Source organism: Rattus norvegicus, chromosome 5, assembly GCF_021556685.1.
Source record: "Rattus norvegicus strain SHRSP/BbbUtx chromosome 5, alternate assembly SHRSP_T2T, whole genome shotgun sequence".
Lineage (NCBI taxonomy): Eukaryota > Metazoa > Chordata > Mammalia > Rodentia > Muridae > Rattus > Rattus norvegicus.
Window position 1 is genome coordinate 153,007,962 of NC_141538.1, and position 25,993 is coordinate 153,033,954.

A 25,993-nucleotide genomic window follows, 5' to 3' on the forward strand; every position below is an offset into this window, starting at 1 on the left:
AAAGGTTGATCTCCGTTCATACACGCACACATGCACACACACACACACACACACACACACACACACACACACACACTCACACACACACACACACACACACACACACACACACACACACCAGTTGCATCTGCAACCAGAACAAGAACAAAAGGTGGTATTCAAAGCCCAATTTCTCAGTCCTTTCCCCCTTGTTAGTGGTTTTTGTAGACAGGGTGGTTTCTGTGGCTGAGCTGTTCCTGTGTCTCTAGTCAGTGCTGTGAAGACCCATTGCAGATGCAGGCAGAAAATTCAGGCTGTGTGTGTGTGTGTGTGTGTGTGTGTGTGTGTGTGTGTGTGTGTGTGGCGTGGGGGGAGGGGCATCAGTGTCTTCTTCCACACTAACGCCAAGTCACTCCCCCTGTGTCCCACAGCACTGTGCAAAATGCACAAGTGCACACACACAGAATGCACACCCAGGCAAGAAACGTGAGTGCAGTCCACAACACCCAGCACCCCTTTCCACAGCTACTGGGAGTTACTCCAGGGAGGGAGACTGTGTGCAGACAGGTCTTCCTCACAGGAAACTTCTGAGGGCTCAGCACAGGCTAGTGTATGCACAGTGACCCCTGTCATGATGCTACGGTTTTATTTCTTGAGAAAGCAACCCTGGCTGGTTTCAAATTTCCTTTGTAGACCAAGTTGGCCTTGAACTTTCTAGTGCTGGGGTTAAAGGCGTGTGCCACCACACCCTGGGGTTCCTAACTGGATCATCAGACACCTGTGCCCCTGCAGGACCATACACCGCCCTGAGGGCAGGGCTTGTGAACTCACTGTAGGGGCTGGCGTACAGGAGGTGTTTGACACATGCACGGTTGCCGAGTCTTAGAAAGGGGCAGAAAGGCTCTAGACATAGGGGTCTGTTTTGTGGGTCTGGAGAGAAGAATGGGGGCAGAATCTAGAGAGAGGCACTGAGACAGACTGAGAAGCACCGGCAAGGGAAGCCAGTGGATTTGGTGTTGTGGTTTTGTGGTGACAACTGTCTGTCAGAACTGAATGATAAAAACAGGAAATGTCACAGGACCTTGGGTGGGACCCTCCCTGCCTGGCTCTGTCTTTCCAGGTCCGGTAACCTGGAGCCTCTCCATGTGCCCACAGCGCATGACAATATCTGCTGTAAGGATCTCTAGAAGACGCAGAGCCTCTGACTGTCCTCTGCTTTGTCATCTCAAAGGAAGGTGCCCCACAGCCAGGAGGCTCCTGGGGTGTTACTCCAGCTCTGCTCTGCCTCGGTGTGACAAGCCCTTTCATTCAGCTTTCTTCCTAGGAAGGGGTTGGATGATGAGGATCCTAGGCACAGGCCTGGGGCGGCCGAGGTACCCCTGCCCTGGACCGAAAGTGAGTCAGTCTCCTGCAGGCTTCAGGCCCAAGTGTCACTCAAGGCCCAGCTTACCCACTGGTGATGAGGGTAGTCAGCTGCTGTCACCGACCTCTCTGGAGCTGCAACTACAAAATACCCAAATGTCACTTCACCTTAAAGAGTGACGCAGGCCAGGTGACAGATTGGTTCTGAAGAAATGACTCATGGAGATAAGATAGTTTGCCTTGTCTGTGAGGGATAGGCAACTCAGGTGGGGCTAGGGGTGGGGTGGGGGTGGGGGTGGGGTGGGGGTGGGGGTGGGGTGGGGTGGGGCGGGGTGGGGGGAGTGCTAGCTATCATTGGGCTCTTTGCTGTTGCTTACTTTTTTTTTTTTTTTTTTTTTTGGTTTTTTTTTTCGGAGCTGGGGATCGAACCCAGGGCCTTGCGCTTCCTAGGTAAGCGCTCTACCACTGAGCTAAATCCCCAGCCCCTGTTGCTTACTTTTTTAAAAAAGATTTATTTATTATCTTTAAGTGCATCCTTGTGCCTGTATGAGTTTATGTGCTTTGTGTGTGTGCAGATGCCCACAGAAGCCAGAAGAGGGCGCTGGACCTCCTAGAACCAGAGTTGGAGGTGGTTGTGAGCCACCAGACAGCTGCTAGAAATGGAACCCTGGTCCTCCTGTGAGAATGGTAACCACTCCCGTTCCAAGTGTGTGTGTGTGTGTGTGTGTGTGTGTGTGTGTGTGTATGTGTGCGCGTGTGTGTGTGCGTGTATGTATGTGTGCACATGTGCATGCACACCCACTTAATCATCAAGATTTTTAAAATATTTTACTTTTATTTTTATCTGTAAATTGCTGTGGTAGAGGCCCATGGACAGTGTCTAGAAGCCAGAAAAGGACATGGGGTCTCTCTCTCTCTCTCTCTCTCTCTCTCTCTCTCTCTCTCTCTCCCTCTCTCTCTCTCTTTCTCTCCCTCCCTCCTCTTATTTTCCATCTTTGTCTCTAGAGACAGTCTCTTACTGAACTTTCAGCTAGTCTGGCTGGCCAGTGACCCTCAGTGACCCTATCTGCCCCTCCCTGCACTGAGGTTGCAGGCCATGTAGCCATACCCAGGTTGTTATTATTATTATTATTATTATTATTATTATTATTATTATTATTTTGGTGTTTGTTTTTCCGAACAGGGTTTCTCTGTGTGGCCCTGGCTGTTTTAGAACTCACTCTGTAGACCAGGTTAGCCTTGAACTCAGAGATCCACCTGCCTCTGCCTCCCAAGTGATGGGATTATAGACCTGGGCCTCCGCCACCCCCCACCAGCTTTTTTACATGGATCCTGGTATCCGAACTCAGGGCTTGTTTTTACAGCTAGTACTCATCCCCGCCTGGTCATCCCCCGAGCACGTCCTGTTTTTAAGTACTTAGTTCATTGGCTCTCAGTATATCCACAATATCGGATTATCATCCCCTGTGTCTTAGTTAGGGTTTTCCTGCTGGGAGCAGACACCATGACCAAGACAACTCTCATAGGGACATCATTTAATTGGAGCTGGCTCACTGGTTCAGAGTTTCAGTCCATTATCATCAAGGCGGGAGCATGGCAGCGTCCAGGCAGGCACGGTGCAGGAGGAGCTGAGAGTTCTACATCTAGATCCGCAGGCAGCACCAGGAGACTTCTCATCATACTGGCTTTAAGCATATAGAAGACCTCAAAGCCGACCTCCTCCAATAAGACCACACTTCCTGACAGTGCCAAGCATTCAAACACAGGAGTCTGTAGGGACAACTCCTATTCAAATCACCACACCCCATTACTTCCTGCACCCGGGATAGAAGCTTAAAGCTCTTTGGCAGTGGTCCTTAGTTCCCGCCTCCCGCCATCTGCCGGCAACCATCATGTACGTTCTATGTGGAGTTACCTGTTCCAGTCAGCTCAGGCAAAGAGAGAGAGAGAGACATACTACATGGCCAATTGTGCCTGGCTTTTTGTCATCATTTATCTGTGTTGCAGTGTGGTCCAGTCATTTTTTATGGGTTAATAATATTCCAATGCGGGGACAGACCACATTCTGTTGCTGCTCACTGGGAATGGTCTTTGGCGTAAATATCACCAAGGAGCCTTTCCATTTTGTCGTGTAATCTTTTTTTTCTTATTGTTTCTAGCAGAGCGGAGCCCCAGAGTAGCTTTGTAGCAGCACTGTAACTTGCTCGGTAAGTGCGCCCCCTAGTGGCTTTCCTTCCTTGTCTCGCTTCCCCTTGCTCTTGTGAGGAATTGGCTCCAAGAAGCACAGGCAAAGGCAAAGGCAAAGGCCGGAGTTCCTACATACTGAGCATTCATTCAGTTCAGGGTGGCCCTGGGCTCCTAGAAGGCCTAGTATCCTGGGAGGGTCGCCTCCGTGACACCCTTCCAGCCAGCCAGGTTAACTCCAGCCCCTGGCGGACCTAGGGCAGAAGCAAAGGGCTGCCAGTGGCAATGGCTGGTAATTAACTCTATCCATCACTTGGCGTCCTGGCCTCATTCTGTCTCAGAGAGGCCTGCCTGGGGCTGGCAGAGGGCCGTGTGGGGTGGAACGCTGACTCAGCAGGAAAGGTAGTGGGAGATGTAGGGGATCAAGGGAGCTCTGTGATCCTGTGGCCCTACTGTGGGAGGGCAAACCAGAGCCAAAGGGCAGTGGGAGGAAGAGCCAAGGCTGGGGCAGCAGGCTGCTCCCATCTCTGCTCCTAGCTCCTCCTAACTACCTGTACCATGGGCATCCAGACTGCCATGCCCCGGGGTATAGGGTCAGGGACAGTGTAGAGGCTAGGACACTAAACAGGTGTAGAAAGTATGGTGCTGGTGCCCAGTCGTCGTGGCTATTGCCATGGTGCTGAGGCTGAGATAGCCCCACATGCTCTAACATTGGGCTACACTGGCTCTCTTTTTCACTCTTTTTTTTTTTTTTTTTTTTTTGAGCTGAGGACCGAACTCAGGGCCTTGCACTTGCTAGGCAAGCGCTCTACCACTGAGCTAAACCCCCAATCCCTCACTCTTTTAAATTTCAATTACTCAATTTTCTGAGGTAGTTCTGAGGTAGTTCACATGTAACCTAGGCTAGCCTCAAACTCACTGCCTAGTCAAGGATGACTTTGAACTTCTTTTTTTTTTTTTTAAGATTTATTCATTTATTATGTGTAAATGCACTGTAGCTGTCTTCACACACACCAGAAGAGGCATCGGATCTCTTTACAGATGGTTGTGAGCCACCATGTGGTTGCTGGGAATTGAACTCAGGACCTCTGGAAGAGCAGTCAGTGCTCTAACCACTGAGCCATCTCTCCAGCCCCGACTTTGAACTTCTGATCCGTCTGCTTCTATCCCCTGAATAAGATAATGGGGGTGAGGGGAAGGGGAGGAAGAGGATATGACTACTCCTGAAGTGTGGGGATGACTTTATAGATGGAGAAAGCAGGTGGAGGAGCCCAGGTTGAGCACACCCAGCCAGCACACTAAACCAGACCCATGGGAGGAGGGAAAGGGAGGGGCAAGGGAGGAGCCGCAGACCAAGAGGCCCAGAGGGTAAAGGGAGACCAAAGTCTGGGTAACCAAAGTGACTGGACTATATAGGGAAGGGTAGCCCAGCCCCTGGGCTGCAGAAGTTTAGGGTAGGGGTGGGGTATTACAGCCGTACCGTGTAGCAGATAGGGACTGAGGGGTGCTAGGAGAACCTTGAGGCCCGGTCTGCTTTGATAGATTAAGAGGCACCTGAGTGAGCCATTAGTCCTGGGCTAACCTAACATCTCCCAGGCAGGATCCCAGCAGATACTCATGCCTGCTTATGTGAGGCTGGGGATGGGACCCAGGACTGTGTGACCCGTGAGAGCGCTCCACCAGGTGGCTGCCTGGTCCACTTCATACTGTTTCTTCTGAGCTGTGGTCTAAGGTGTCCAGGCTCTATAGCCCAGACAAGCCTCCAACAAGGAATCCTCCTGCATCAGCCTTCCAAATAGTGGGGTTTACAACTCCAGGCCCAGCTCATCGGTGTCTTTTACTATGCTGGCCGAAAAGGCCCACTTCCTACCTCGGGTCAGGATGACGGAGGGGACAGACCCAGATGGGAACCCCATGCTGCTGAGTCCCTTGGCCTTGCTCTCTGGTTCTTGAAGAAATACTATGGGGTAGAGCTTTCCTGGAGGTCCAGAGAGGGCAAGAAAGCAGTCAGGGGCTGCAGAGCAAGATGATGCCTAAGCTGATACGAGAAGCCAGTGAATTTCTGCCCAAGGCCATTTCCAGCTCTGCTCTGCTCACACCCTATACCCACATGATCCCTTCTTTCCAGAAAGTTCCAGGCCCCAGTGGAAGCTATCATGGTGTGGAATTGAGGCCTCCTTCCTTCTCTTCCTCCAGTAGGTGATAGTTTGGAACATACTGAGCCCCTTAAAATTTTGGTCACATTGCAACGTCTGGGTTACCATGGTGACCTCACTTGGAATTTGCTTTGCTGGGGGAGGTAGCCCAGTATTCACTGCTGGCGGCCTACAGCCAGCGTGGGGTGCCTCGTGGACTCACATCACAGGGGAAGCAGCTCCTTGAAATGTCTCCAAGGACGCAGGGGACTGAGGGGAGGCCTGTTCAGCCCTCCATCCTGCAGCCACCGTCTGGAGAGGTACTCTCTGTCCCCTTTCAGAGGTGAGCAAGTCAAGGCTCAAGAGTGTGTGACTTGGGGCTGGAGAGATGGCTCAGCGGTTAAGAGCACCCGACTGCTCTTCCAGAGATCCTGAGTTCAATTCCCAGCAACCACATGGTGGCTCACAACCATCTGTAAAGAGATTCAATGCCCTCTTCTGGTGTATCTGAGGACAGCTACAGTGTGCTTATATATAATAAATGAATAAATCTTTAAAAAAAAAAAAAAAAAAAAAAGAGTGTGTGACTTGTCCCCGGGCCACCCAGGATCCTGGCACCAGCAGTGGCTGAAAGGCTTGAGTTCCAAATTGCAGGGCATCTCGGGTGACTGCTAAGGTTGGGGACACCCAGGTACAGGGCTTCCCTTCCCTTCCCTTCCCTGGTGAGTCATAACAGGGGGCTGCTCTGTAAATGCCAGGCTGGGGGGTAGACTTCACTTAGTACTTAGTCCTTTGGGCTAAGTAAGGGGTTATGAGAGGGTCTGGAGGGTTGAGAGGAGGGGGCCCAAAGGCAGATGTGAGGGGGCTCCAGGTGGGGCCCAACCTCTGCATTTCAGACTGAGGGCCTTTTGGGGCAGAGTCCTGCACGGTGCACCACCCCACCTAGTCTGTAGGAAGAGAGAGGTGGTGGTTTGAATGAGAAAGTCCCCACAGTTCACATGCAGACTTGGTCCTTAGTTGAGCTGCCAGGGAAGGTGTGGTCTTGTGGGAATTGGTGTGTCACTAGGAGTGGACTTACAGGTCTCAAAAACCCAAGTCAGGGGTTGGGGATTTAGCTCAGTGGTAGAGTGCTTGCCTAGCAAGCGCAAGGTCCTGGGTTCGGTCCCCAGCTCCGGAAAAAAAAAACAAAAACAAAAACAAAAACAACAAAAACCCAAGTCAGGCCCAGTGTCCTGCATCCCCAGCCCCTGCTGCTGTGGAATGAATAAGAAAGCTCGATTTAAGTGCAGATTTGGTTCCTCTTTTCGTGTGGGAAAACGGAGGCACTGAGTTGAAGAGACGCCCATAGCCGAAACAGTGGTCAGCATGGTTAGAACCTGGAGCAGCCCAAAGGCATCTGCAAGCCATTACCCTTGAGCAGACCTCCCTCCCTCCCTCCCTCCTTCCCTCCCTCCCTCCCTTCCACCCTCCCTTCCTCCCTCCCTCCCCCCACCCCCTCTCTCAGGAAGAACCAGGATGGGTTCCTGACTGTGGCTCGGAAACAAAGAAAGCAGCTGTGTACCTGGGAGCTCGTTTAGGGAAGTGGGCTTTAGCAACGGGGTGAAGGACTGGCCCTGATACCTCTAGTCACGTCCAAAACTGGGGCTTTGCAACGTTTGTTCATCCCGATGCAAATCAAACCTGTGACTTTGGTATGCTGCCACCAGGTGGCGGTATAATGTGGCTACTCGGAAACTTGTTAAAAAGAAAATTTTTCACTTAGTGTTTAAGATAAAGTCTTTAAAGACTTTCTGACTGGGGAGATGGCCCAGTGGGTAACATGATTGCTTTACATGAAGTTTGATTCCCCAGAGCCAAATGGGCTAGTGTGCCTCTGTAATCCCAGAGTTGTTACAGCTAGTTGGGAAGCAGGAGACTCCAGATGCTTATGGGCCAGCTAGCCTGGTATACACGGATTGTCCTCTGACCTCCTCAGGTACACTGTGACATGGGCACATCCACAGTCACATACAAGATCATGCATGTGCACACATACACATATACATGATTTTAAAGGATTATTTGATGTCTCTCTGGGTGTGTGATGGAGATGGGGGAGTAATATGTGTGTAGGTATCTATCTGCATTGGCCAGAAGAGGGTGTAAGATCCCCTTGAGCTGAAGAGACAAGTGGCTGTGAGCTGCCCTGAGTGGATGCTGAGAACTGAACTCAGGTCCTCTGTAAGAACAGCCAGTGTTCTTAACCATTGAGCCATCTTGCCAGCTCTGCACTGAAACATGTTGGTTTTTTTTTTAAAAACTAAACCTATATAATTCTTATTGCTTAATTTTTAAAGATTTAAAATTTTTACATGTATGAGTGTTTTGCATGCCCAGTATCCATGGAGATCAGAGGAGAGCACGGGATCTGCTGCACTGGGGTTACAGACAGCTGCAAGCTACCACCGTTTAGTTGCTGGGAATCAAACTCAGGTCTTCTGCAATTGGGACATTTTTAAGGGAATCCCCTGTGATACAAATGCTTCATTCTTCCCATTATTTTTTTAAGGATTTATTTTACTGGGGTGGGGGTGGGGGTGGGGCTGGAGAGAGGGCTCAACAGGTTCAAGTGCCATCACTCCCGGGGGGGGGGGGGGGGCTCACAACTGTCTGTAACTCAGTTCTAGGGAATCTGGTGCCCTCTTCTGGGATCCACGAACATCAGACACACATGGGGTCCATAGACCGACACACAGACAAAACACCCATATACATAAAATAAAAATGGTAAAAGTTTTGTGTTTTTAATTTAATGTATGTGAGTACACTGTCGCTGTCTTCAGACACACCAGAAGAGGGCATCAGATCTCATTACAGATGGTTGTGAGCCACCATGTGGTTGCTGGGAATTGAACTCAGGACCTCTGGAGGAACAGTCAGTGCTCTTTTTTTTTTTTTTTTAAGATTTATTTATTTTGTATATGATTACACTATAGCTGTCTTCAGACACACCAGAAGAGGGCATCGGATTCCATTACAGATGGTTGTGAGCCACCATGTGGTTGCTGGGAATTGAACTCAGGACCTCTGGAAGAGCAGTCGGTGCTCTTAACCACTGAGCCATCTCTCCAGCCCCAAGTTTTTTTTTTTTAAGAATGTCATTATTTCTCTCTCTCTCTCTCTCTCTCTCTCTCTCTCTCTCTCTCTCTCTCTCTCTCTCTCTGTGTGTGTGTGTGTGTGTGTGTGTTTATGCCATGTATGTGAAGGTGCCCACGGAGGCCAGAAGAGGGTAACAGATCCCCTGGAGTTACAGAGGCTGAAAGCTGCCACATAGGAGCTGGAAATGGGACTTGGAACCTCTGAAGAGCAACCAGTGCACTTAACCACTGGGCCATCTCTCCACTCCATAACCTGAGGTAACATCTGTCTTCCTGTTTCTGACTGAGCCTGGTCAATACCTGGTAACTCATCTCGACTGGCAACCTGACAGGCAGCCTCTGTCCCTCACTTGTCACCTGAGGTTGTACCCCTCCCCTACTCGCCCTCCGACCCTGGCTCTGACAGGCTTTACAGCTGAGGGTCTTCCCCATGGCCTTACTAGTGGCCTGCTCTTGTTACAGTTAAAGACTGAACCAGAGCCTCACACATGTAGGGCAAATGCTCTGCCACTAGGATTACCTCCCCAGCCTCCCTTCCCTTTTTAAGTCGCCGGTCACTCGAAGCTGCCTGGGCTGGCTGAGAACTCAATCTGTAGCCCAGGCAGGCCTTGAGATGGCATCTTCCCCCTGCCTCAGCTTCCTCCCAGTAGCTGGGATCATGAGCCCTCCAGCCTGCCTGTGAGAGGCCCTCTCTTTTGTAAAACTCCTAGTTTCTGGATGCTTTAGACTCTCCCCTCCAGGAAGCTGAAGTGTTTGGGTCCCGCCCCCTCCCTCCGCCCAGACTGCCTGACACATGGAGAGTCCAGGAGGAAAACATCCCAGATCTGGTGTCTGGTTAGAGCAGTCCTGTCCCCACCACCCCCTGTCACTCCCCCTGCTGTCCTGAGAACAGGGCAAGTAGGTCCAGACTTACTCACCTATTGAATACCCCTGGCGATGCCATCACTTGGGGGCTGGATGCCACCATAGGAACTAGGCAGAGACATGCATATTAGGACCTTGGCAAGGACCTCCCTAGGTTCCTGATCTCTAGCCTGGAGTTCAGAGGGAGCAGGGGATCCGAGCAGGCACTTTCTCTGTATAAGTCCTTTTTGCTGTAGTAACAAGCAGCCCCAGATCTTACTGACACAGGAAGACAGTCTCACCACCAGACCCGAGAGCTGGCTTTGACTTACTTCCCCAAACTGTTGCTCCTCTTGACTGGGGCTACTGTCCTCTTAACTGGGACTACTGTCTTAACTGGGACTACTGTCTTAACTGGGACTACTGTCCTCTTAACTGGGACTACTGTCCTCTTTTTTTTTTTTTTTTTTTTGGTTCTTTTTTTCGGAGCTGGGGACCGAACCCAGGGCCTTGCACTTCCTAGGTAAGCGCTCTACCACTGAGCTAAATCCCCAGCCCCGGACTACTGTCCTCTTAACTGGGACTACAGTTCTTACTGAAGAAAGCGAGAAGCCAATTTGACACTTCTGCTCTGGGCCTCGAATCATGTTACACCCCACAGCTAGTACAGGTCACAGTAGGGAGGGGTAGAGCTATTATCCCAGCCTGGTAGGATTGAGCCTGCCGCGGTCCCTGCAGGGAGCCACACCCATCTATTTGGGCCTCAGAGGCGGCTCTGACTCTCAACAGCTCCTGCACAGCAAACGGCTCTGCTGGCTGCTGGCTGCTCTCTCTCTCTGTCCCTCTGAGCTTCTCCTGGCCCCGGTCCCCATGATTTATTATGGGAGAACTTGAGATGAGCCAGTTAAGGTGATGTGTGCTTGTGGTCCCACTACTTCAGAGTCTGAGGCAGGAGAGTCACTTGAACCCAGGAATTTGAGGCCAGCCTGGGCATAGCAAAGGAGACCGAGCCTCAGATGAGACGCCGAACACCAAATCAGGTGATGTTCACGGAACTTCTTTGAAGAAATTCTGGGGTTAACTGACATTGGTAAACTTCAGTGTAAGAGATAGGACCAGGAGAAACTGAGGCAGAGGCCTGGAGAGAAGCCCAGTGGTCACAGGGAAATGAGACTGAGTCTGACTCTAACTTCTCCAGCTCCAGCCACCAGAATTGATCTTCTCCGAGGCCCCAAGTCATTCGGATAGAAGGTCCCTCTGAAGCCATGTCCCCTATTCCCAGTTTTCTAAACCTGCTGCCAAAAACCAAACAGCTCAGTTCAGCCAAGACGTCTGGGTGGCCAGAAACTGGCATGTTGCCAGGACCTCGGTAATCCAATATGCAGGGAGGGTGGGAGCCATGGCCCCGCCTGTTCCAGGGCCTGCAGGGAGTACAGAAGGTGCTGGAAATGCAAAGACTTCCAAATCCTTGGCGGGTATGGTACGAGAGCCTATGGTGCTAGCACTCAAAGGCAGAGGAATGGGGATTGTGGCTAGCCTGCTCTAACACAGAGACCCAGTTTCAAAAACAAAACAAATCAGGTATCATGTATCAAATCAGGTATCAATGGCTCAAGACTGTCATCCCAGACGTTGAGATGCTAAGGCCATGGATGACAGAGTTCATGGCCAGCATGGGCTACATGGCAAGACCCTGTTTCTGAATGGATTACAGATAGATAGACAGACAGTAGACAGACAGATGATAATTAATACATAACAAATACATAGTTGACAGATACATGATTGATGATGATGGTGGTGGTGGTGGTGATGTTGGTGATGATGGTGATGATGGTGGTGGTGATGATGGTGGTAGTGGTGGTGATGATGGTGGTGGTGGTGATGTTGGTGATGATGGTGGTGGTGATGATGGTGGTGATGATGTTGGTGATGGTGGTGATGATGGTGATGATGGTGGTGATAATTTTTGGTTATTTTAAGACAGGCTTTCTCTGTACAACAGCCCTGGTTGTCCTGGAACCTGCTCTGTAGACAAGGCTGGCCTAGAACTCACAGAGCTCTCCCTACCTTTGCCTCCCAAGTGCTAGGATTAGAGGCACTTGCCACCACCACCCGGACATTTTTAAATGTCTGAGATTCTATGCAACTCAAACAGTACATCCACAGCCACAGGAGCCTGGGCCAGGACGCCCCTGAGGTTAAATACCTTGGCCAGCTCCCGGCCACTTGGCTGTGGTTGCTCCCAGTATTTCAGAACAGCCATGTCTGCACAGGATTGGATCGCTGTCCCTGGGCTGGGAAGCCTGAACCCAAACACTCTGGACTCCAACTCTAGGGAGTCTGCTGAAGCGATGGGACAAATCTTCAACTATCTTGAGCACTCAGACAACTGTGACCCCACTAACCCTCCTCCCTCAGGCAGACACCTCAGGAGAACCAACAACTGGGGCTAAATACCAGGGAGGCTTTCCTGAAGGTGTGCAAGCTCCTGAGTCTACTTTCTTTCCCTTTTCATCCCCCTCCTTCTTCTTCCTTCTCCTTCTCCTCTTCCCCTCCTCCCATCATGTGACCGCAAGTGCACAGGCGCCATGGCAGGCATGCAGGTCAGAGGACAACAGTCCGGAGTCCATTCTCTGCTTCTACCATGGAATTTGGGGGATCAAACTCAGGTCCTCAAGGCTCGCATAGCAAGTACTTTCACCCCCCGAATCATCTTACCACTTTCTTTTCTTCCCTTGATTTGTCTTTCAATTACATTTAAAATGTCTTAAAATTTATTTCTTGTAAAAGTAATCAGAATTACTGTTGGAAAATTGGGGATATATACAAGGGCCCAGAGAAGAAAGCAAAAAATCACCTACCGTTTTAACTAGAGGAATTCCGAACAAAGGTCTCCGTCTAATGGGAGGGAGGCCAGGGAGTCCTTCCCCACTAGTATCCAGAGCCTGGCCACTGGCACCCTAGGAGGTGACGTGGTGCTTGTCAGTGACAGATTCTGAAAGCCATGCGGACAGGGGGTACATCTTTAGGGAAGAGCCTCCTGTGCCCTGTGGTGCTGGTGGTTGGGGAGAAGCCAGGGCCTCCGGCTGAGATGGCCTGTGCCCTCTGCTGGCAGCTGGTGGGCATGGCCTCAGGCAGCGGTTCAGGTCAGCTCTCAGAGGTCCTCAGCCTCACCTGGAGTGTGTTCAGGATGCATTTTGAGGTCTATCCCCTGAACCTTGTGTGAGAGGGGATGGAACTTGGGAGTGTTTCAGTGGACTATATCAGGCTGTTCCCATGAACTCTACATTTGAGAAGCACCTTTCTAAGTCAGCATGGGCCCAACACAGGCTTTGGAGAGTAAAGCGCCATCTCCGACTGAGACTACGAAGCAATGGGAGTGGGGGATGGGGCTGAAGGGGAATGGAAGAACTAAGCTGTATCAGCACAGGTTTAGAGACCAGCCCTGGTTCCATAGGCAAAGAGCCTGTGCCAAACCTGGTTGGTACCTTGAGTTGACTCCTGCAGCCCATTGGTGGAGGTGGGAAGGGACTCCCGCAGGTTGTTCTCTGACCTCTACACATTTGCTGTGGCACACTTCCTTCTGCCCCATCACAGAAAATAAATGTGAAGGGAAACTAAAGGAAAGTACAGGTTCCAGGTCAAACTCACTAAAGGTCCTGCTACCCTCAGCTCCACATCCCTGTCAGCTCCAACGTATCCAGCCTGCACCGCAGCTAAAGAGGACAGAGCAGCTTCCAGAGGATGTACATCTTGGCTTCTTGGACAGAGAGCAACTCCAGGTCTAGAGATCCCAATCCAAGGAGTCCTGAGCTTGAACGGCAAGCCAGGGCAGAGGAGCCGAGATGGGGGAGAGCCAGCCAAGGAAGGAGGGAGACAAGAAAAGTGTGGTACTCTTGGGAGAATGAAGATCTCTGGGTTGTGTCAGCCAGAGCTCTTCCTGGATGAAGGAACAGGAAAAGCCCCCAGAAGACAATGGCTTCCCAGCCTGAGTTGTCCTCCGAGCACCCAGCTGTCGAAGGAATCTTTGCGCCTGGCTAGAACAAGGTGACACTTGTGGAGGAAATCTGACAAGAAACATGAGGTTTCAGCAGAAAGCAGACAGGCAGATGGGAGACGTCATGATAATAGCTCCTTCTGCTCTCTGCCTGTCCTGAGGCAGTCTGTTTAGACTTGTCTAAAATCCCTCAGAACAGCACTGTTACAAGATGCTCTGATGGGACAACACGCACTTCAGATCACACTTGCTGGCGATTACCTGACCTGGGTCAGTTGGTGATGCTGACCTGCTTTGATCAGCCATTGCTGTGTAGCAAAGGAGACTCCATCCTCCTAGCCTGGGATCCCAGCCAGAGGGAGGGAGGGAGGGGGCAGACATGGAGGGAGACAGAGGCAGGAACTCTGTGTTCCACTTTGGTCTACATAGCCAGTTCCACGGGCCCGTCAGCGCTACATGGTGAGGCTCTTACCTCAAAACAAGAAGCAGGGTTTAGAGGTCTTCACCTCCGTCACCCATCAGCGGCTAAGCTCTTCATTCTAAAATTCCAAAAGCCTGAACTAGAAGCGAGGGGATGACACAGTCTTCGGGTTGGGAATGCCACTCAGGATGGGCTATGCAGCGGACCTTATTAAAACACAGGGTCAGGGGGTTGGGGCTTTAGCTCAGTGGTAGAGCGCTTGCCTAGGAAGCGCAAGGCCCTGGGTTCAGTCCCCAGCTCCAAAAAAAAGAACCAAAAAAAAAAAAAAAAACAAAAAAAACAAAAACAAAAACAAAACAAAAACACAGGGTCAGATGACTGTAAGAGCCTGAGCCGAGGAGGCTGTGAGTGGGGCTGAGCTCATCTGAGTCCCTGTCACACACACAGCTGTCAGGCCTGTCTTTCAGCGACTCCTTGCTGATGTCAGGTCAAGACATTGCAAGGAGGCCCTGGAGAGTCCGAGCACTCTGAATTTTGTCACAGATTCAAGAAGCAACACCCAGAGGGCTCAGGGCAGGGCCAGCAGCAAAGCGGGGGGCTAACGCCCACCATGTGGTGGGCATAGCCAGACCACAGGGCTCTCGGTGGACTACAGCGGAACAGGGCCACTGGACAGAGATGGTTTTCTTTGGCAAGTGCTTGAGAGCTGGGGATGGCTCAGTAAAGTAGTTACAATACAAACTCTTGTTAGATCAAGAGTTGGGGTCCCCAGAATCTATAAATACCATGCGGACATCTTCAGTTTCAGCCTCTGAAGGCAAGGACAGGGAATACCCCAGAGGAAGCTGGCTAGCCATGGTGAGTTATCAACTCTTCCTCAATAAGGTAGTACGACTGAAGATAATTCTGGGCCTCAACTTCTGGCTTTCGGATGCACGTATGTGCAGGTGCAGACACAGAGACACAAAACAGACAGACATAGACACACACACACACACACACACACAGAGGATCAGGGATAAAAACAGAACAGCGAGGAGAGAACCTGAGGAACGCGTACCCCAGCCCTAAAGGCCAAGCATTTCAGGTCTAAGACCCTTAACCCTGGTTCCCATCCTTCCCCGAGTTCATCCTGAAAACATCTTAACTAGTTCACCTCTGGGGCAGTGTGCGTTGTCTCCCTTAGTTCCCTCCACGTAATCTGAATCATTTGTTTCTTTGAAGCAGGGTTTTACAGTATAGCTGGCCTCCAACTCACCGGACTTGGGCCTGCAGTCCTCCTCAGCGCTGGGTCACAGGCAGCAAACAGACAGCAGCTGTTCTGGGTGGCATGGGGCAAGGGGATGACAGGGTGAAGGACAGCCCCTCCCCACAGGTTTGAGCACCAGCAACTGTTCTTTCTCGATTTTAGGATCTCTTGGAAGGACTGCCGAGGGGAGGAGGGACACGGAACAGCCATTTGGAGGATATCAATCCAAGAGGGTTCTTGGCCAGTCACAACACATTCAGCCCATCCTTCCTGTAAATACTGAACCCTCTAGAATGGCAAACATTGCTTTATGACATGTGATAAACCAGAAGTCCTAGGACGTCGGGCTGCTTTAGGCTAGGCAGACAAGACAACTGATTACTAGCAGTGAAGACGCCAGCGAGAGCACCGTGGGCAGAAACTCTGTCAGGGGAGGCGAAGGCTGGCCAAGCCAGGGGTTTCCCTGGGGAACTGTGCTTACGGTAGTTAAGTGTGACGTGCATACACCTTACTGGCCAAGATTCAGATGCCTCTCTGGATAGGCAACAAGGATAGAAGGTAAGAGGCCAAGAGTAGAATTCTTTAGAAACTTGAGCCAAGATCAATTGTAATAATGGCAAGATGGGAGAGCATGGGCCACCAGAGGCCGCTGGTTCTCAGATGAAGACAGACAAATCTCTATGACAAGCATGCAGTGGTGGCTGTGGGGCTTTGGTGGAAATGCTCACCTTGGAGGCTGGCTAAGCATCCATAGAGTGGAAAACTAACAGGGCATTGGTCACTAAGTAGCCAAAGTAGCCTCTAGAAAGTGTGAGAGGGCAAAGTACTGGGAAGAAAGCTTGCCCTCAGGATTCTCCTCCTCAAGCAGTCACCCCTCGGCCCACTCTGGCTGGGGCTTGGGAAAGGAGGTTACACAGAAAGATGGCTTTGGTTTGGAAGCTGGAGAAGGGAGTAGGGAAGTGGATGAGGGTGGACCACTGGAGCTCCCGGATGTGCACCTCTCTGACCCTGTGCCTGTTTCCCTGCCCGGTGCCATGTGTGTGGCCACCATCCCACCTGGGGCCGAGACAGTTGAAAACAAACTGGCAGCCATCACAGCGGCACCAGCAGAAGCATCTACTTCGCTGTGCCCTCCAGGAATGTTGAAAAGGCGGGAAACTGGTTTCATCAGTAAGAAAATGTTTATTCTTTTGAACCCCACAGGGGAAAAAAAAGAATGCAGCCAAGACCAAGTTTAACGAAAACAGTGTCCCAAAGGCAGCAGAATGGGGGAAACCTCATCAACATAGTGACAATTTTCCATGTTTTAGCACAAAGATGGAGAAAAAAACCCTCTGACAATTCTGAGTAACACTTTCATGGTGACATTTACACAAGATGACTCAAAAGTGCAAACGGCAGCAACATGCACGCACACCTGGCACGCACACCTGGCACGCACACCTGGCTAAGCTAGAAGTCGCTTACTCCAAAATAAGCTCTGTGATTAAAGGGATGACTGTAACACTTCTAATTGTACTGACTGGTTTGTCCTACCTAATTTGCTTTAAATGAGATATACATGCCAATCAACAGGAAATTTTAGAGCCATGACCTTCCAGAACACACAGTATGGAAGCCAAGCCAATCGATTTGGTTTAATATCCCCAGCTTTCAAAACACAACTCTGCTTTGCCCCTCCTCTCCCCTGCCCTCCCACTCCCTGATTCTTAACACACTTTCAAAGGTCTGTGCAGACACTTTCTACCAACGTATAATACAGTTGAACCGGTATCTTTGCGCAGAGTTTAAATCTTCAAAACAAACAAACAAACAAACAAAAAAAAACCAACAACCACTCCTCCTTGGCACAAGAGCTGAGGAACTGTCAGGCATCTGTAAACCATCGGACACGAGATGAGGAGGGCGAAGAAAGCAGCAAATGGCACGTGGGGGCCACTCCTAGACCACGGCTTCCATCAGCCATCGTTTGGCCTCTCTCACACCCACCAGGCTGCCACCTAAGGTGCCTGACTGGCGGCAAGCGCAGAACCCTGTGTGCTTCCCATGGAAAACCCAAGTGGTGGCGTGGTGACCAGCAGCCGAGCCACCAACCAGCTGAGCAAAGGCTCAGCAGTGACCGGGACAAATAGAAGACAGATGACAGGGGGGAGGGGACAGAGTTGACAATGATCAAGCTTCCTCTTGCAACATCTTTTCTCACGGTAATGCAAAGACTGCCCTGGGTGTGCTCTGGAGCTAACAGCAATGGGAATGTCAATACTCCAAACACACGGCCACACGCCTGCAAGCCAGCCTCACCCTTAAGTCTCTCTCAGCTTAAGTGACATTCTCTCAATCTGTCTGGTTCTTGGAGGGGCAATCGCTCTTTTTTCTGTAATGGAGACAATCATCTTTAATGCAGCTATGGAACCAGAGCTGCTGGGCTACTCCGCCCTCTCGCACTAGAAACTACGCCTTTGTTGTCGTCCGTGAATACAACGTGCAATTTTCTTGCTTATTTAAGAACAAAATAGGGTTGAAAAGCAAAAAAAACTCTGCTTTTTTTTTCTTCAAGAGGAAACTATGTAAAAATACATAAAAAGGCAAAATTGGCTACTTGAAATCCAAGAATGGTTTTAATGTGTTGGCCAAGAAAAATAAACTGCAAAGTCCTGTGAGGTCTTCTAAAAACTTCCAAGAACAACTGATGGGCGGTTCTAATCAGACTTGGATGTTATTTCCCCCCTTTAAAAATGACAACATATACAGTCCCACAAAACACAATATCAACTTTTTTATCTTGACTGCCAGAGACGCTGCTTTTCGAAGCCTTCTGGTTCCAAATGTTGGGCAAACACACAGTTGGCCTTCATTTCTTCAGGGGCTGATAGACAGAGGCATTAGGATCAAGTCCAGAGGGGCTGGTCTCCACAAACTTGGAAGAGTAGTGGGGGGACACAGGGCTCAGGGGACTGGTGGCGGCACTGTATGTTATGCTGGGCATGACGGCCATGACTTCAGCTATCTTCTGTTTTAGGTCCTTGATTTCCTGGTCTTTCTGAAGGATTTGCCCTGCAAGATCAAAGACCTAGCATTAGTGAGGAGGGAGAGCTCGCGTGATACCCCCAGGCCAGCCATAACCTCACCATTTGGTAAGAGCAGACAAACTTCCTAAGTACCTAACAACAGGGCACTTTTAGGCACATTTGGTCATTTTTACTTTCTAACAATGGAAATTCTGATCTGCTCTAAGCAGGTGTGAGAAAGTGGCAGTGACCCAGCAGTCTGAGGCGGGGTTTTAAAGCTCTACCTCCTGAGCTGAGGCTCCCTTCTGGGACACTGGGCTCTGAAGGTTAAACCAAGGAACACAGGACCAGGACCTTCGATCGGTCACAACAGGTTCTCAGACAGAAAACAGATCACTTTCTGGGACTGGTGCCTAGCTTGCTGGCACGATGCCCTCTGACCTCTGTCCAGAACTCAACTGGCTACATCAGCCAACTCAGCCCTTCAAGCCCACCGTGTCACTGTGTGAAGCTAAGTTTTCCTGATCAATCGCAATGTACAAGGGCCTAGATTTTCAACACACCCCAAGTGTCCCCTTTCATTCTGTATCTTATGACAGCAACTAAGGCCCAGTGTAGCACAGCGGTTCTCAGTGCCTACAGACACTAACCCTCTTCTTCCTCACAACCAGAAGAGGTGAGTATTCTCACCACCCACTTTACCATGAGAGAATAGGGTATAGGAAGCAGTACCACACGCTTAAGGTATCCTGACAGTTTCAGAGCTGGGAGTTGACTCCATGAGCTCTGGGAACAGCATCTACACATACTCCCCATGGCACTCTTCCACTTCCTTGGGTGATGGACCCATCATCTACTGCTGGATCACGGGCTCTGTGAGGGCAGAGACTGACTCCTAACTTCCCATTGCTAAGTCCCTGCATCCAGCCCAGGGGAGAGGCAAGGCTTCACAGATTATGCATGTTCAGGTCATCTGTTATTAGGACACAGAGCAGGACTGAAGCCAGGACCACCCTGTTCCAGTCCATGAAGTCTTCCTCCAGGCTCTGCGCCTCCTTGACCTCCAAGGAAGAGGCTGTGTGTGTGTGAGTAGCTCTCACTGTGTAGACAGCAGTCTGTCTGTGAGGGAAAGCTGGGTGGCATGTCTCAGAAGGGTGTGGTGGAGATGAAGAATCAATTTGGAATCAGGATGAGTAACCAACAGCATAGGAAGGAACAGGTGTGGATTTAAGTTATGAAGTTGGACCGGATCTGGAGGGAGACAGTGAAAAACCAGGAGCCATGAACCGTGCTTTCACTTCCTTAGGGCCCCCAAATTTCAGGTAAGCACCAAAGAGCCACAGTCTCTTTGAACGCAAGGTGCTTCAAATGAATTAAGTCCTTAGTGGCACCTGATACAGAGCCACTGTGTTTTCCCCAACAGACGTCAGTTTGATTTTTTAAATTAGTAACAGGAAAACACCTCAAGAGTTTCAGGATGAACCTTTCTGTCTTCCCGAACATTTGTGGGCTAAGAGTGGAGTGCAGCCATGCCAGAAGGCCCAACACCCTGGCCCCAGGGAGCAGGTGCTGTTTCCATGCCAGGATGTTTCCATGGATCTTCTCCAAGTGTCCAGGTCCCAGCAGAGCGGGTTGGTTAAGCAGAGGTGTCCATTCCTCAGTGCTGAGCCAGACAGGAAAAAGGGCCAGTGGGAGGTGTGCAGTTTCAAGGCAGGATCCCCAGAAACCTTTTCAAGCACCTGTCCCTGAGCCCACAGACAAGGGAGCCTCTGCTCAGTCACCTGGGTCACCCCAAGCCTCTTGGGTGGCTTTCACCAACTCCTTAAGTTCTCTATTTTCTAAACATCTCCAGGCCAGGCTGAAGTTCTCAGTGACTAAAGGTCGTGCCTCACCTGGGTGTCTGAGGAGCACCTACCAATCAGTGCCCCAGAGAGATTCTTCCTCCTCATACCCAGGCCCTCTTTGCCCCTCTGCCTTGGTTCCAGTACCCTGACCTCAGCTCTTCTCCATACGCCACCCTGCCTTTCTTGTTGACAGAAGACAACACCAGTTTCCGAGCTGGCCTCTCTGCCTCTGGTCCACTGTCCTTGTCTCTCATGCTGCCATTGGAAAAGCCGCTCTCCCTGAAGACCTGGGAACCGACACACTTCAGAACACTACATTCACAGTGCCTTTTAACTTCCCCTCTTTTCTTCTAAGGCCTCCAGGCCTAGGGCTACCAAATCACTGGCCTGGACAGCCCCAGTGCTTTCTCTCCCCACTATGTTCTGATCTCAGGTATCACCATCCCGCCAGCTACTCACTCCTGCTGGCATCACATGCTCTCTGGTCTCCCATCCCTGCCGTCCTTTCTCCCTGGTCTGCCCGCCCTAGTGCAGTTATCCTCCAACGAGGCAGCCTCCACAGGTTCACTGTGCATAAGAGTACCAGAGCAGCACTGCCCTCTGCAGTAAGCACTGTGGGGCCTTCGGTAAACTCTGCGTACAGTGTAAGTCTCACAAGATGAACGGCAACACAGAGGAGGATGCAAACATTTTCTATTAAGTCAAAAAGTAAATAAATACAAGACAATGACACTTTTCTCGCTATTTGAAGATAGTTACTTTCATAAAATGACATTATGTTAGTATGTAATATTTTACCTCATTTTAAATAGATTACCAGATGTTTTAAGTTTTAATTTACAGTTAGGTATCACAGCTATATAATCTATGTGAATAAGTTCTCCCAGCATGCTCAGTAATCTTAAGCATCTAGGCTGCAATACCCGAGTAGACTCTGGGCTTTCGAGGATGTCAGTTTCCAGAGCTTGGCTGCTTGGTGAGTCCCTGCTCAAGAACCCTTTCCATGCACTAGGCCAATAGTGCAAAGGTTTCCTCAGTGTTAGTCACTTAAGTGACTAATCAGTTCTATGGACAAAATCCAATTTTCTCTTCATCAGGTTACGGCACCCTCTTTGAGAACTCCCCCACACGCCTCCACGTCAGTTAGAATCAAGTCTGAGCTTTTCTCCTGGGGTACTACTACAGAACCTGGCCGCTGCTGCTGCGATCCCTGTCTCACCTGGGCCAGCAGACCGGCGAGCATCTTTCATGCCATGGGCTTTGCCTTCATTCACTGCTCCTGGCCTCAGTCTCTGCTCAAACTCTTTGTATTCAAGGATGTCTTCTCTTCCCGTCTCCTCCCCATTTTGCCTACTGACCTTTCCCATCTTATAAATACAATAATAACTTGCTCACTGTTTGTCCCTGCCAGGGTGTCTATTGGTTATCAGAGATACTAGCAGGTCCCAGCAACTCTCTGCTGAGTGGATGGCCTGGTTCTCCAGACTCCTTTGTTGCACTGCCCAAGCCACTCCCAGCCTGCTGCAACTTGGGAGAGCCCTGCACCTTCTGCAAGGAGGCTTCTCAGCCCTCACCTCATGCTCCCAGTCCATCTCACTGCTCAAATACCAGCTCCTGTGATGGGACCCAGCCTCCTGTGATGGGACCCAGCCTCCTAGCTTGCTCTAGAGTCTCCACAGGCTGCCTCTCTCTGTCTCCACAGGCTGCATACGCATCGTAAAGCAGTTTAGACTCTTCAACACTATGCAACTTCTCTTGTCTTTAAGTCCAACACACTCTCATCTCAAAATACTCCTGTAGCACCAACTGATTTGACTTAGAATCTCAACACTAGTCAAGCACCAAACAACATAAGGAAAACTCTGAGGTGCCCTCTGGTTCATCACTGTGGTCTCTAGGTCCTGCCATCCCACGTGGGCCCGTGCTTCCTACCCTGGGCAATCTCGAGCTGCCGCTTTGCATCACCGAGTGCAGAGAACAGGTCCAGCTTGATCCTCGTCTCTGCACTGAGGCTGTTCTCTAGGTGTTGCGTTTTGTCTTGCATGGCAGAGAGGGCTGACATCAACACCTCAGTGTCCTTCTCGTTTTCTTTGTACTTCCGAAGCTCCTGTCAACAGGGGACAGTGATGTTATGGGGCATCAATATAAACTGGCTTCAGCTCACAAAGTGAACTCTCATCCTCCTGACCTGGCCATCAGAACAGAGAACCCTGATACCTTGTGTGTTTACATCTGTTCTTGGAGAATGTACATGTAATGCCCAGACACGATCCAGATCCTCAGAGGTGTCCCGTGGGCTGCATGGGCACATGGCTGGAAAACAGTGGTATCTGCTTCCAGGTCTCTCTTGCGAGACTTATTCAGAGCAGACAGCTCTTCTCAGCTCCTTGCAAATGGTGCCTTATACTATAGTTACATTTGTATAAACTGTCATGGTTGTTATTTTGACAAGGCAAACTGTAGGGAAGCCCATTTATAGTATTTGTTAATACAGTAAGTCAGGGAAGATTGAACTTGGTTTGTTTGCTTTTCCTTTTAAAATATGGTTTCCCAGCGTAAACAAGGCTGGCTTGCATCTCACTGTGTAGCTCTGGCTGGCCTTGAGGTCACAGAGACCTGCCTGCCTCTACCTCTAAGTGCTGAGGTGGAAAGCATATGCAACCATGCCTGGCCTACACTGTTTTTAAAGACAGAATCCAAACTTATTCCAGAGAATTAAAAAATACAGAACAACTGAAAGTTACCCAGAATCCTTTAATATAGATGAAGTGTTTTAAAAAACTAAAACAGACCATTTCAACTATTCAGTTTCCCAAGGGCTGGGTTACAGGCAGGTGCCACTATACCAGTCTGAAAACAGACCTTCTCATGGCTCGATGATATTCCTGTTTTGTGTAGATTGTACCTTAAGTAAATGCCCGCCCCGTTACTAACTAAGACTGTTTCCAGTTGGTGGTGGTGGCGGCTGCAGCACATGCTTCTAATCCCAGCACTGGGGAGGTATAGGGAGGCTGACTTCTGTGAGTTTGAGGCCAGCCAGGACTACAGAGTGAGTTCTAGGACAATCAGGGCTACACAGAGAAACCTGTCGCTTAAAAAAAAAAAAAAAAAAAAAAGACTTTTTTTGTTTGTTTGTTTGTTTTTATTTTACATCCCTAGACCACTGCACTGAACATGGTATCAGGCGCTGATGAGATCTTGTCTCTTGGCTGGCTTCCTAAAGAGGAATACTCCAAAAGTGTGTGATCTTCTGTACTCCCGGCAATGCTATTTTAAATGATTGCTAATTTTTATATCCATGCCATTTCTTAGCAATAAGAGTACACTTAAAATTTTTACATTCATTTTAATTTTTAAAAGTATTTGAGGGGGCTGGAGAGATGGCTCAGGGGTTAAGAGCAACCCATGGTGGCTCACAACCATCTGTAATGGGATCTCATGTCCTCTTTGGTGTGTCTGAAGACAGCTACAGTGTACTCACATACATTTAAAAAAAAGTATTTGCTTTTATTTAAATGTATGTGTGTCTGAGTATATGTGTGTGGTGTATGTGCTTGCAAGGAGCATGTGGAATGAGAAGAGGGGTCAGATTATTTAGAACTAGAGTTACAGGCAATTATGAGACACCATATGGATGCTGAGAATGAAACCTGGCTCTTCCGAAACAGCAGTAAGAGCTCCGAACCACTGAGCTGTCTCCAGCTGCTACTTTGACTGTGTATGTTGTTATGAACCTGGGAGTCAGAGAACATGAGAGTTGGTTCTCCTGATTACCAGGTGGGTAACTGAGGTCATCAGGCTTGTCGGTGAGCATCGCTCCCTGTTAGTCCCACTGTCACTGGTCCTAAAGATCCATTTTTAGCCCTTGTTTCTCTTCTGTAAATGATCTGTTTGTACACTTTACTTCACTTTACCAGCTATTTATATCCTAAAAGTGTGTTTTTGAAATTCTTTGATATCTATATTTTTTTGTTCGTTTTAGACAGGGTCTCACTCTATAGTTTTGGAACTCATAACAGAGATCCCCCTGCCTCTGTCTCCCCAGTGCTGGGATCCAAGGTGTGGACCAGCACACTCAGTAGGTATCTATCTCTCTTTTTAAATTTTTTAAAAAGATTTATCTATTTATTTTATGTACAGCATTCTGCCTGCATATGTGACTGCAGACCAGAAGAGGGCACCAGATCTCATTACAGATGGTTGTGAGCCACCATGTGGTTGCTGGGAATTGAACTCATGACCTCTGGAAGAGCAGTCAGTGCTCTTAACCACTGAGCCATCTCTCCAGCCCTCTCTTTTTAAATTTTATATCTCTCTTTTTATTGTGTAAATGTTTTGCCTGTGTGTGTATCTGTTTGCTACATGTGAGCCTGGTCCCTGTAGGGGTTAGAAGGAGCCAGACTCTCTGGAACAGGAGGCATCTGTGGGCCACCTTGTGGGTGCTGAGAATTGAACCCAGTCCTCTGCCAGAGCAGTCAACACTCCACTGCTGGGCTGTCTCTGCAGCGCTGCAGCCCCCACTCCAAGTTCTCTACCTTAGTCACTTCTTGGTTGTTCTCTGTGACTTTGTGTACTGATTTTATGCTTAGAAACTCTCCTTGTATCTCAGGATGAAATATCAGGGGATATTTTATTCCCCTAATCTTTTATTTTTGCATTCCCCTTCCTATGTTACTAAACTCTACTTTTCTTTCCTCCCATTTATCTGTTCAGGATTCCAAACCCTCTGACTGCTTATCCTCCCCTTGCCTGCTGACCCCTGAAACCACCTCTACATCACCACTTGCAGCCTGAGTTAGAGCCTGGCTCCATCAGACAGGAGACAGGATTGAATCCCCTTCCCTTTGGATAAGGAAGCGTAGAGGCTTGGTGTGGAGCTGCTGTTCCACACTGGAGCACAGCATGGCACTGAAGGTGCCCCGTGGTGGGACCTCCCCAAGCCACTCCTCACCTGCACCTTCAGCTCCAGTTCCCTGATCTGCTCCTCCTTCACCTTCAGGTCCATTGTGAGCTTCTTGCCCTCAGCTTCTAGCTCTCTGATCCGACTCCGTAAGGTTTCGGTGCACTCTCCCCTTTTGAAAAAAGACAGGAAATAAGGTTTATAGTTCTCCTTCCATCGTGGGAGATTGGTTGGAAGACCACAGTGCAAACAGAATCTGCATATGCTCAAATTCCTCAGACAGAGTCGTAGCTTTTGCATCAACTTTACATAAAGCCATCTCTCATCACTAATGGGCAGTGAGTGCCCTCACGCTTTATGTAGTTTCCGGACTGATAACAAAAACTGTCTGTGCATGCTCAGTACTTGTAATTTAGGTTTTTAAATGTTTTATTTTCTTTTCCATTTTTACTTTTCAAGACAGGGTTTAATCTCTGTAGTCCTGTCTGTCCTGAAATGCCATCTTTAGATCAGGCTGGCCCCAACTCAGAAATCCACCTGCCTCTGCTTCCTGAGTGCTGGGATTAAAGGCATGTGCCACCACCATGAAGCTTCATTTAGCTCTTTCTGAGACAGAATTTTAGTATGTAGCCCAGGCTGGCCTTTGATCTTGCAATCCTCCTGTCTCAGCCTCTTATTACAGTCATACCTGTGACGTCCAGCTTTTAAATACTCTGTGTAGTTGGTTGCACCTGAGAGCTGACGCATAGGCCCCGTATGCTTCCCGCAGGTGTACACTCTCTTCTTAGGTTCCAGGGTCTGCCTGAGCGTAGCACCTGTCTCAATATGCCTCTCACTACTCCTTGAAATTTTCAACAACAATCTAAAATTGTTTGTTTGTTTGTTTGTTTGTTTTGAGACAACTCTGTAGTTCTGACTTGAAACTCTATTT

The 25,993-nt window shown here is 49.5% G+C and overlaps 1 protein-coding gene and 1 long non-coding RNA gene across 6 annotated transcripts in view; one reads left to right on the top strand and one right to left on the bottom strand.

The window, feature by feature from the left end:
* The first annotated feature begins 1,715 nt into the window (after nt 1–1,715).
* Nucleotides 1,716–6,676, top strand: LOC148006098 (uncharacterized). The gene is made up of 3 exons (XR_015621223.1): nt 1,716–2,028; nt 3,501–3,548; nt 5,654–6,676. It is a non-coding gene; the product is annotated as an uncharacterized LOC148006098 (long non-coding RNA).
* Nucleotides 6,677–16,472: 9,796 nt separating this feature from the next.
* Maco1 (macoilin 1) overlaps nt 16,473–25,993 on the bottom strand; it is a 62,610-nt gene continuing 53,089 nt past the window's right edge. For 2 of the 5 annotated variants that reach the window (XM_087549342.1, XM_087549340.1), the window contains 4 exons: nt 25,114–25,234; nt 22,095–22,269; nt 19,781–19,981; nt 16,473–18,364 (listed from right to left, as the gene is read on the bottom strand). In XM_087549342.1, the coding sequence (XP_087405468.1) occupies nt 19,791–19,981; nt 22,095–22,269; nt 25,114–25,234 (487 nt within the window). In that variant the 3' untranslated portion in view covers nt 16,473–18,364; nt 19,781–19,790. 5 annotated transcript variants of the gene reach the window in all.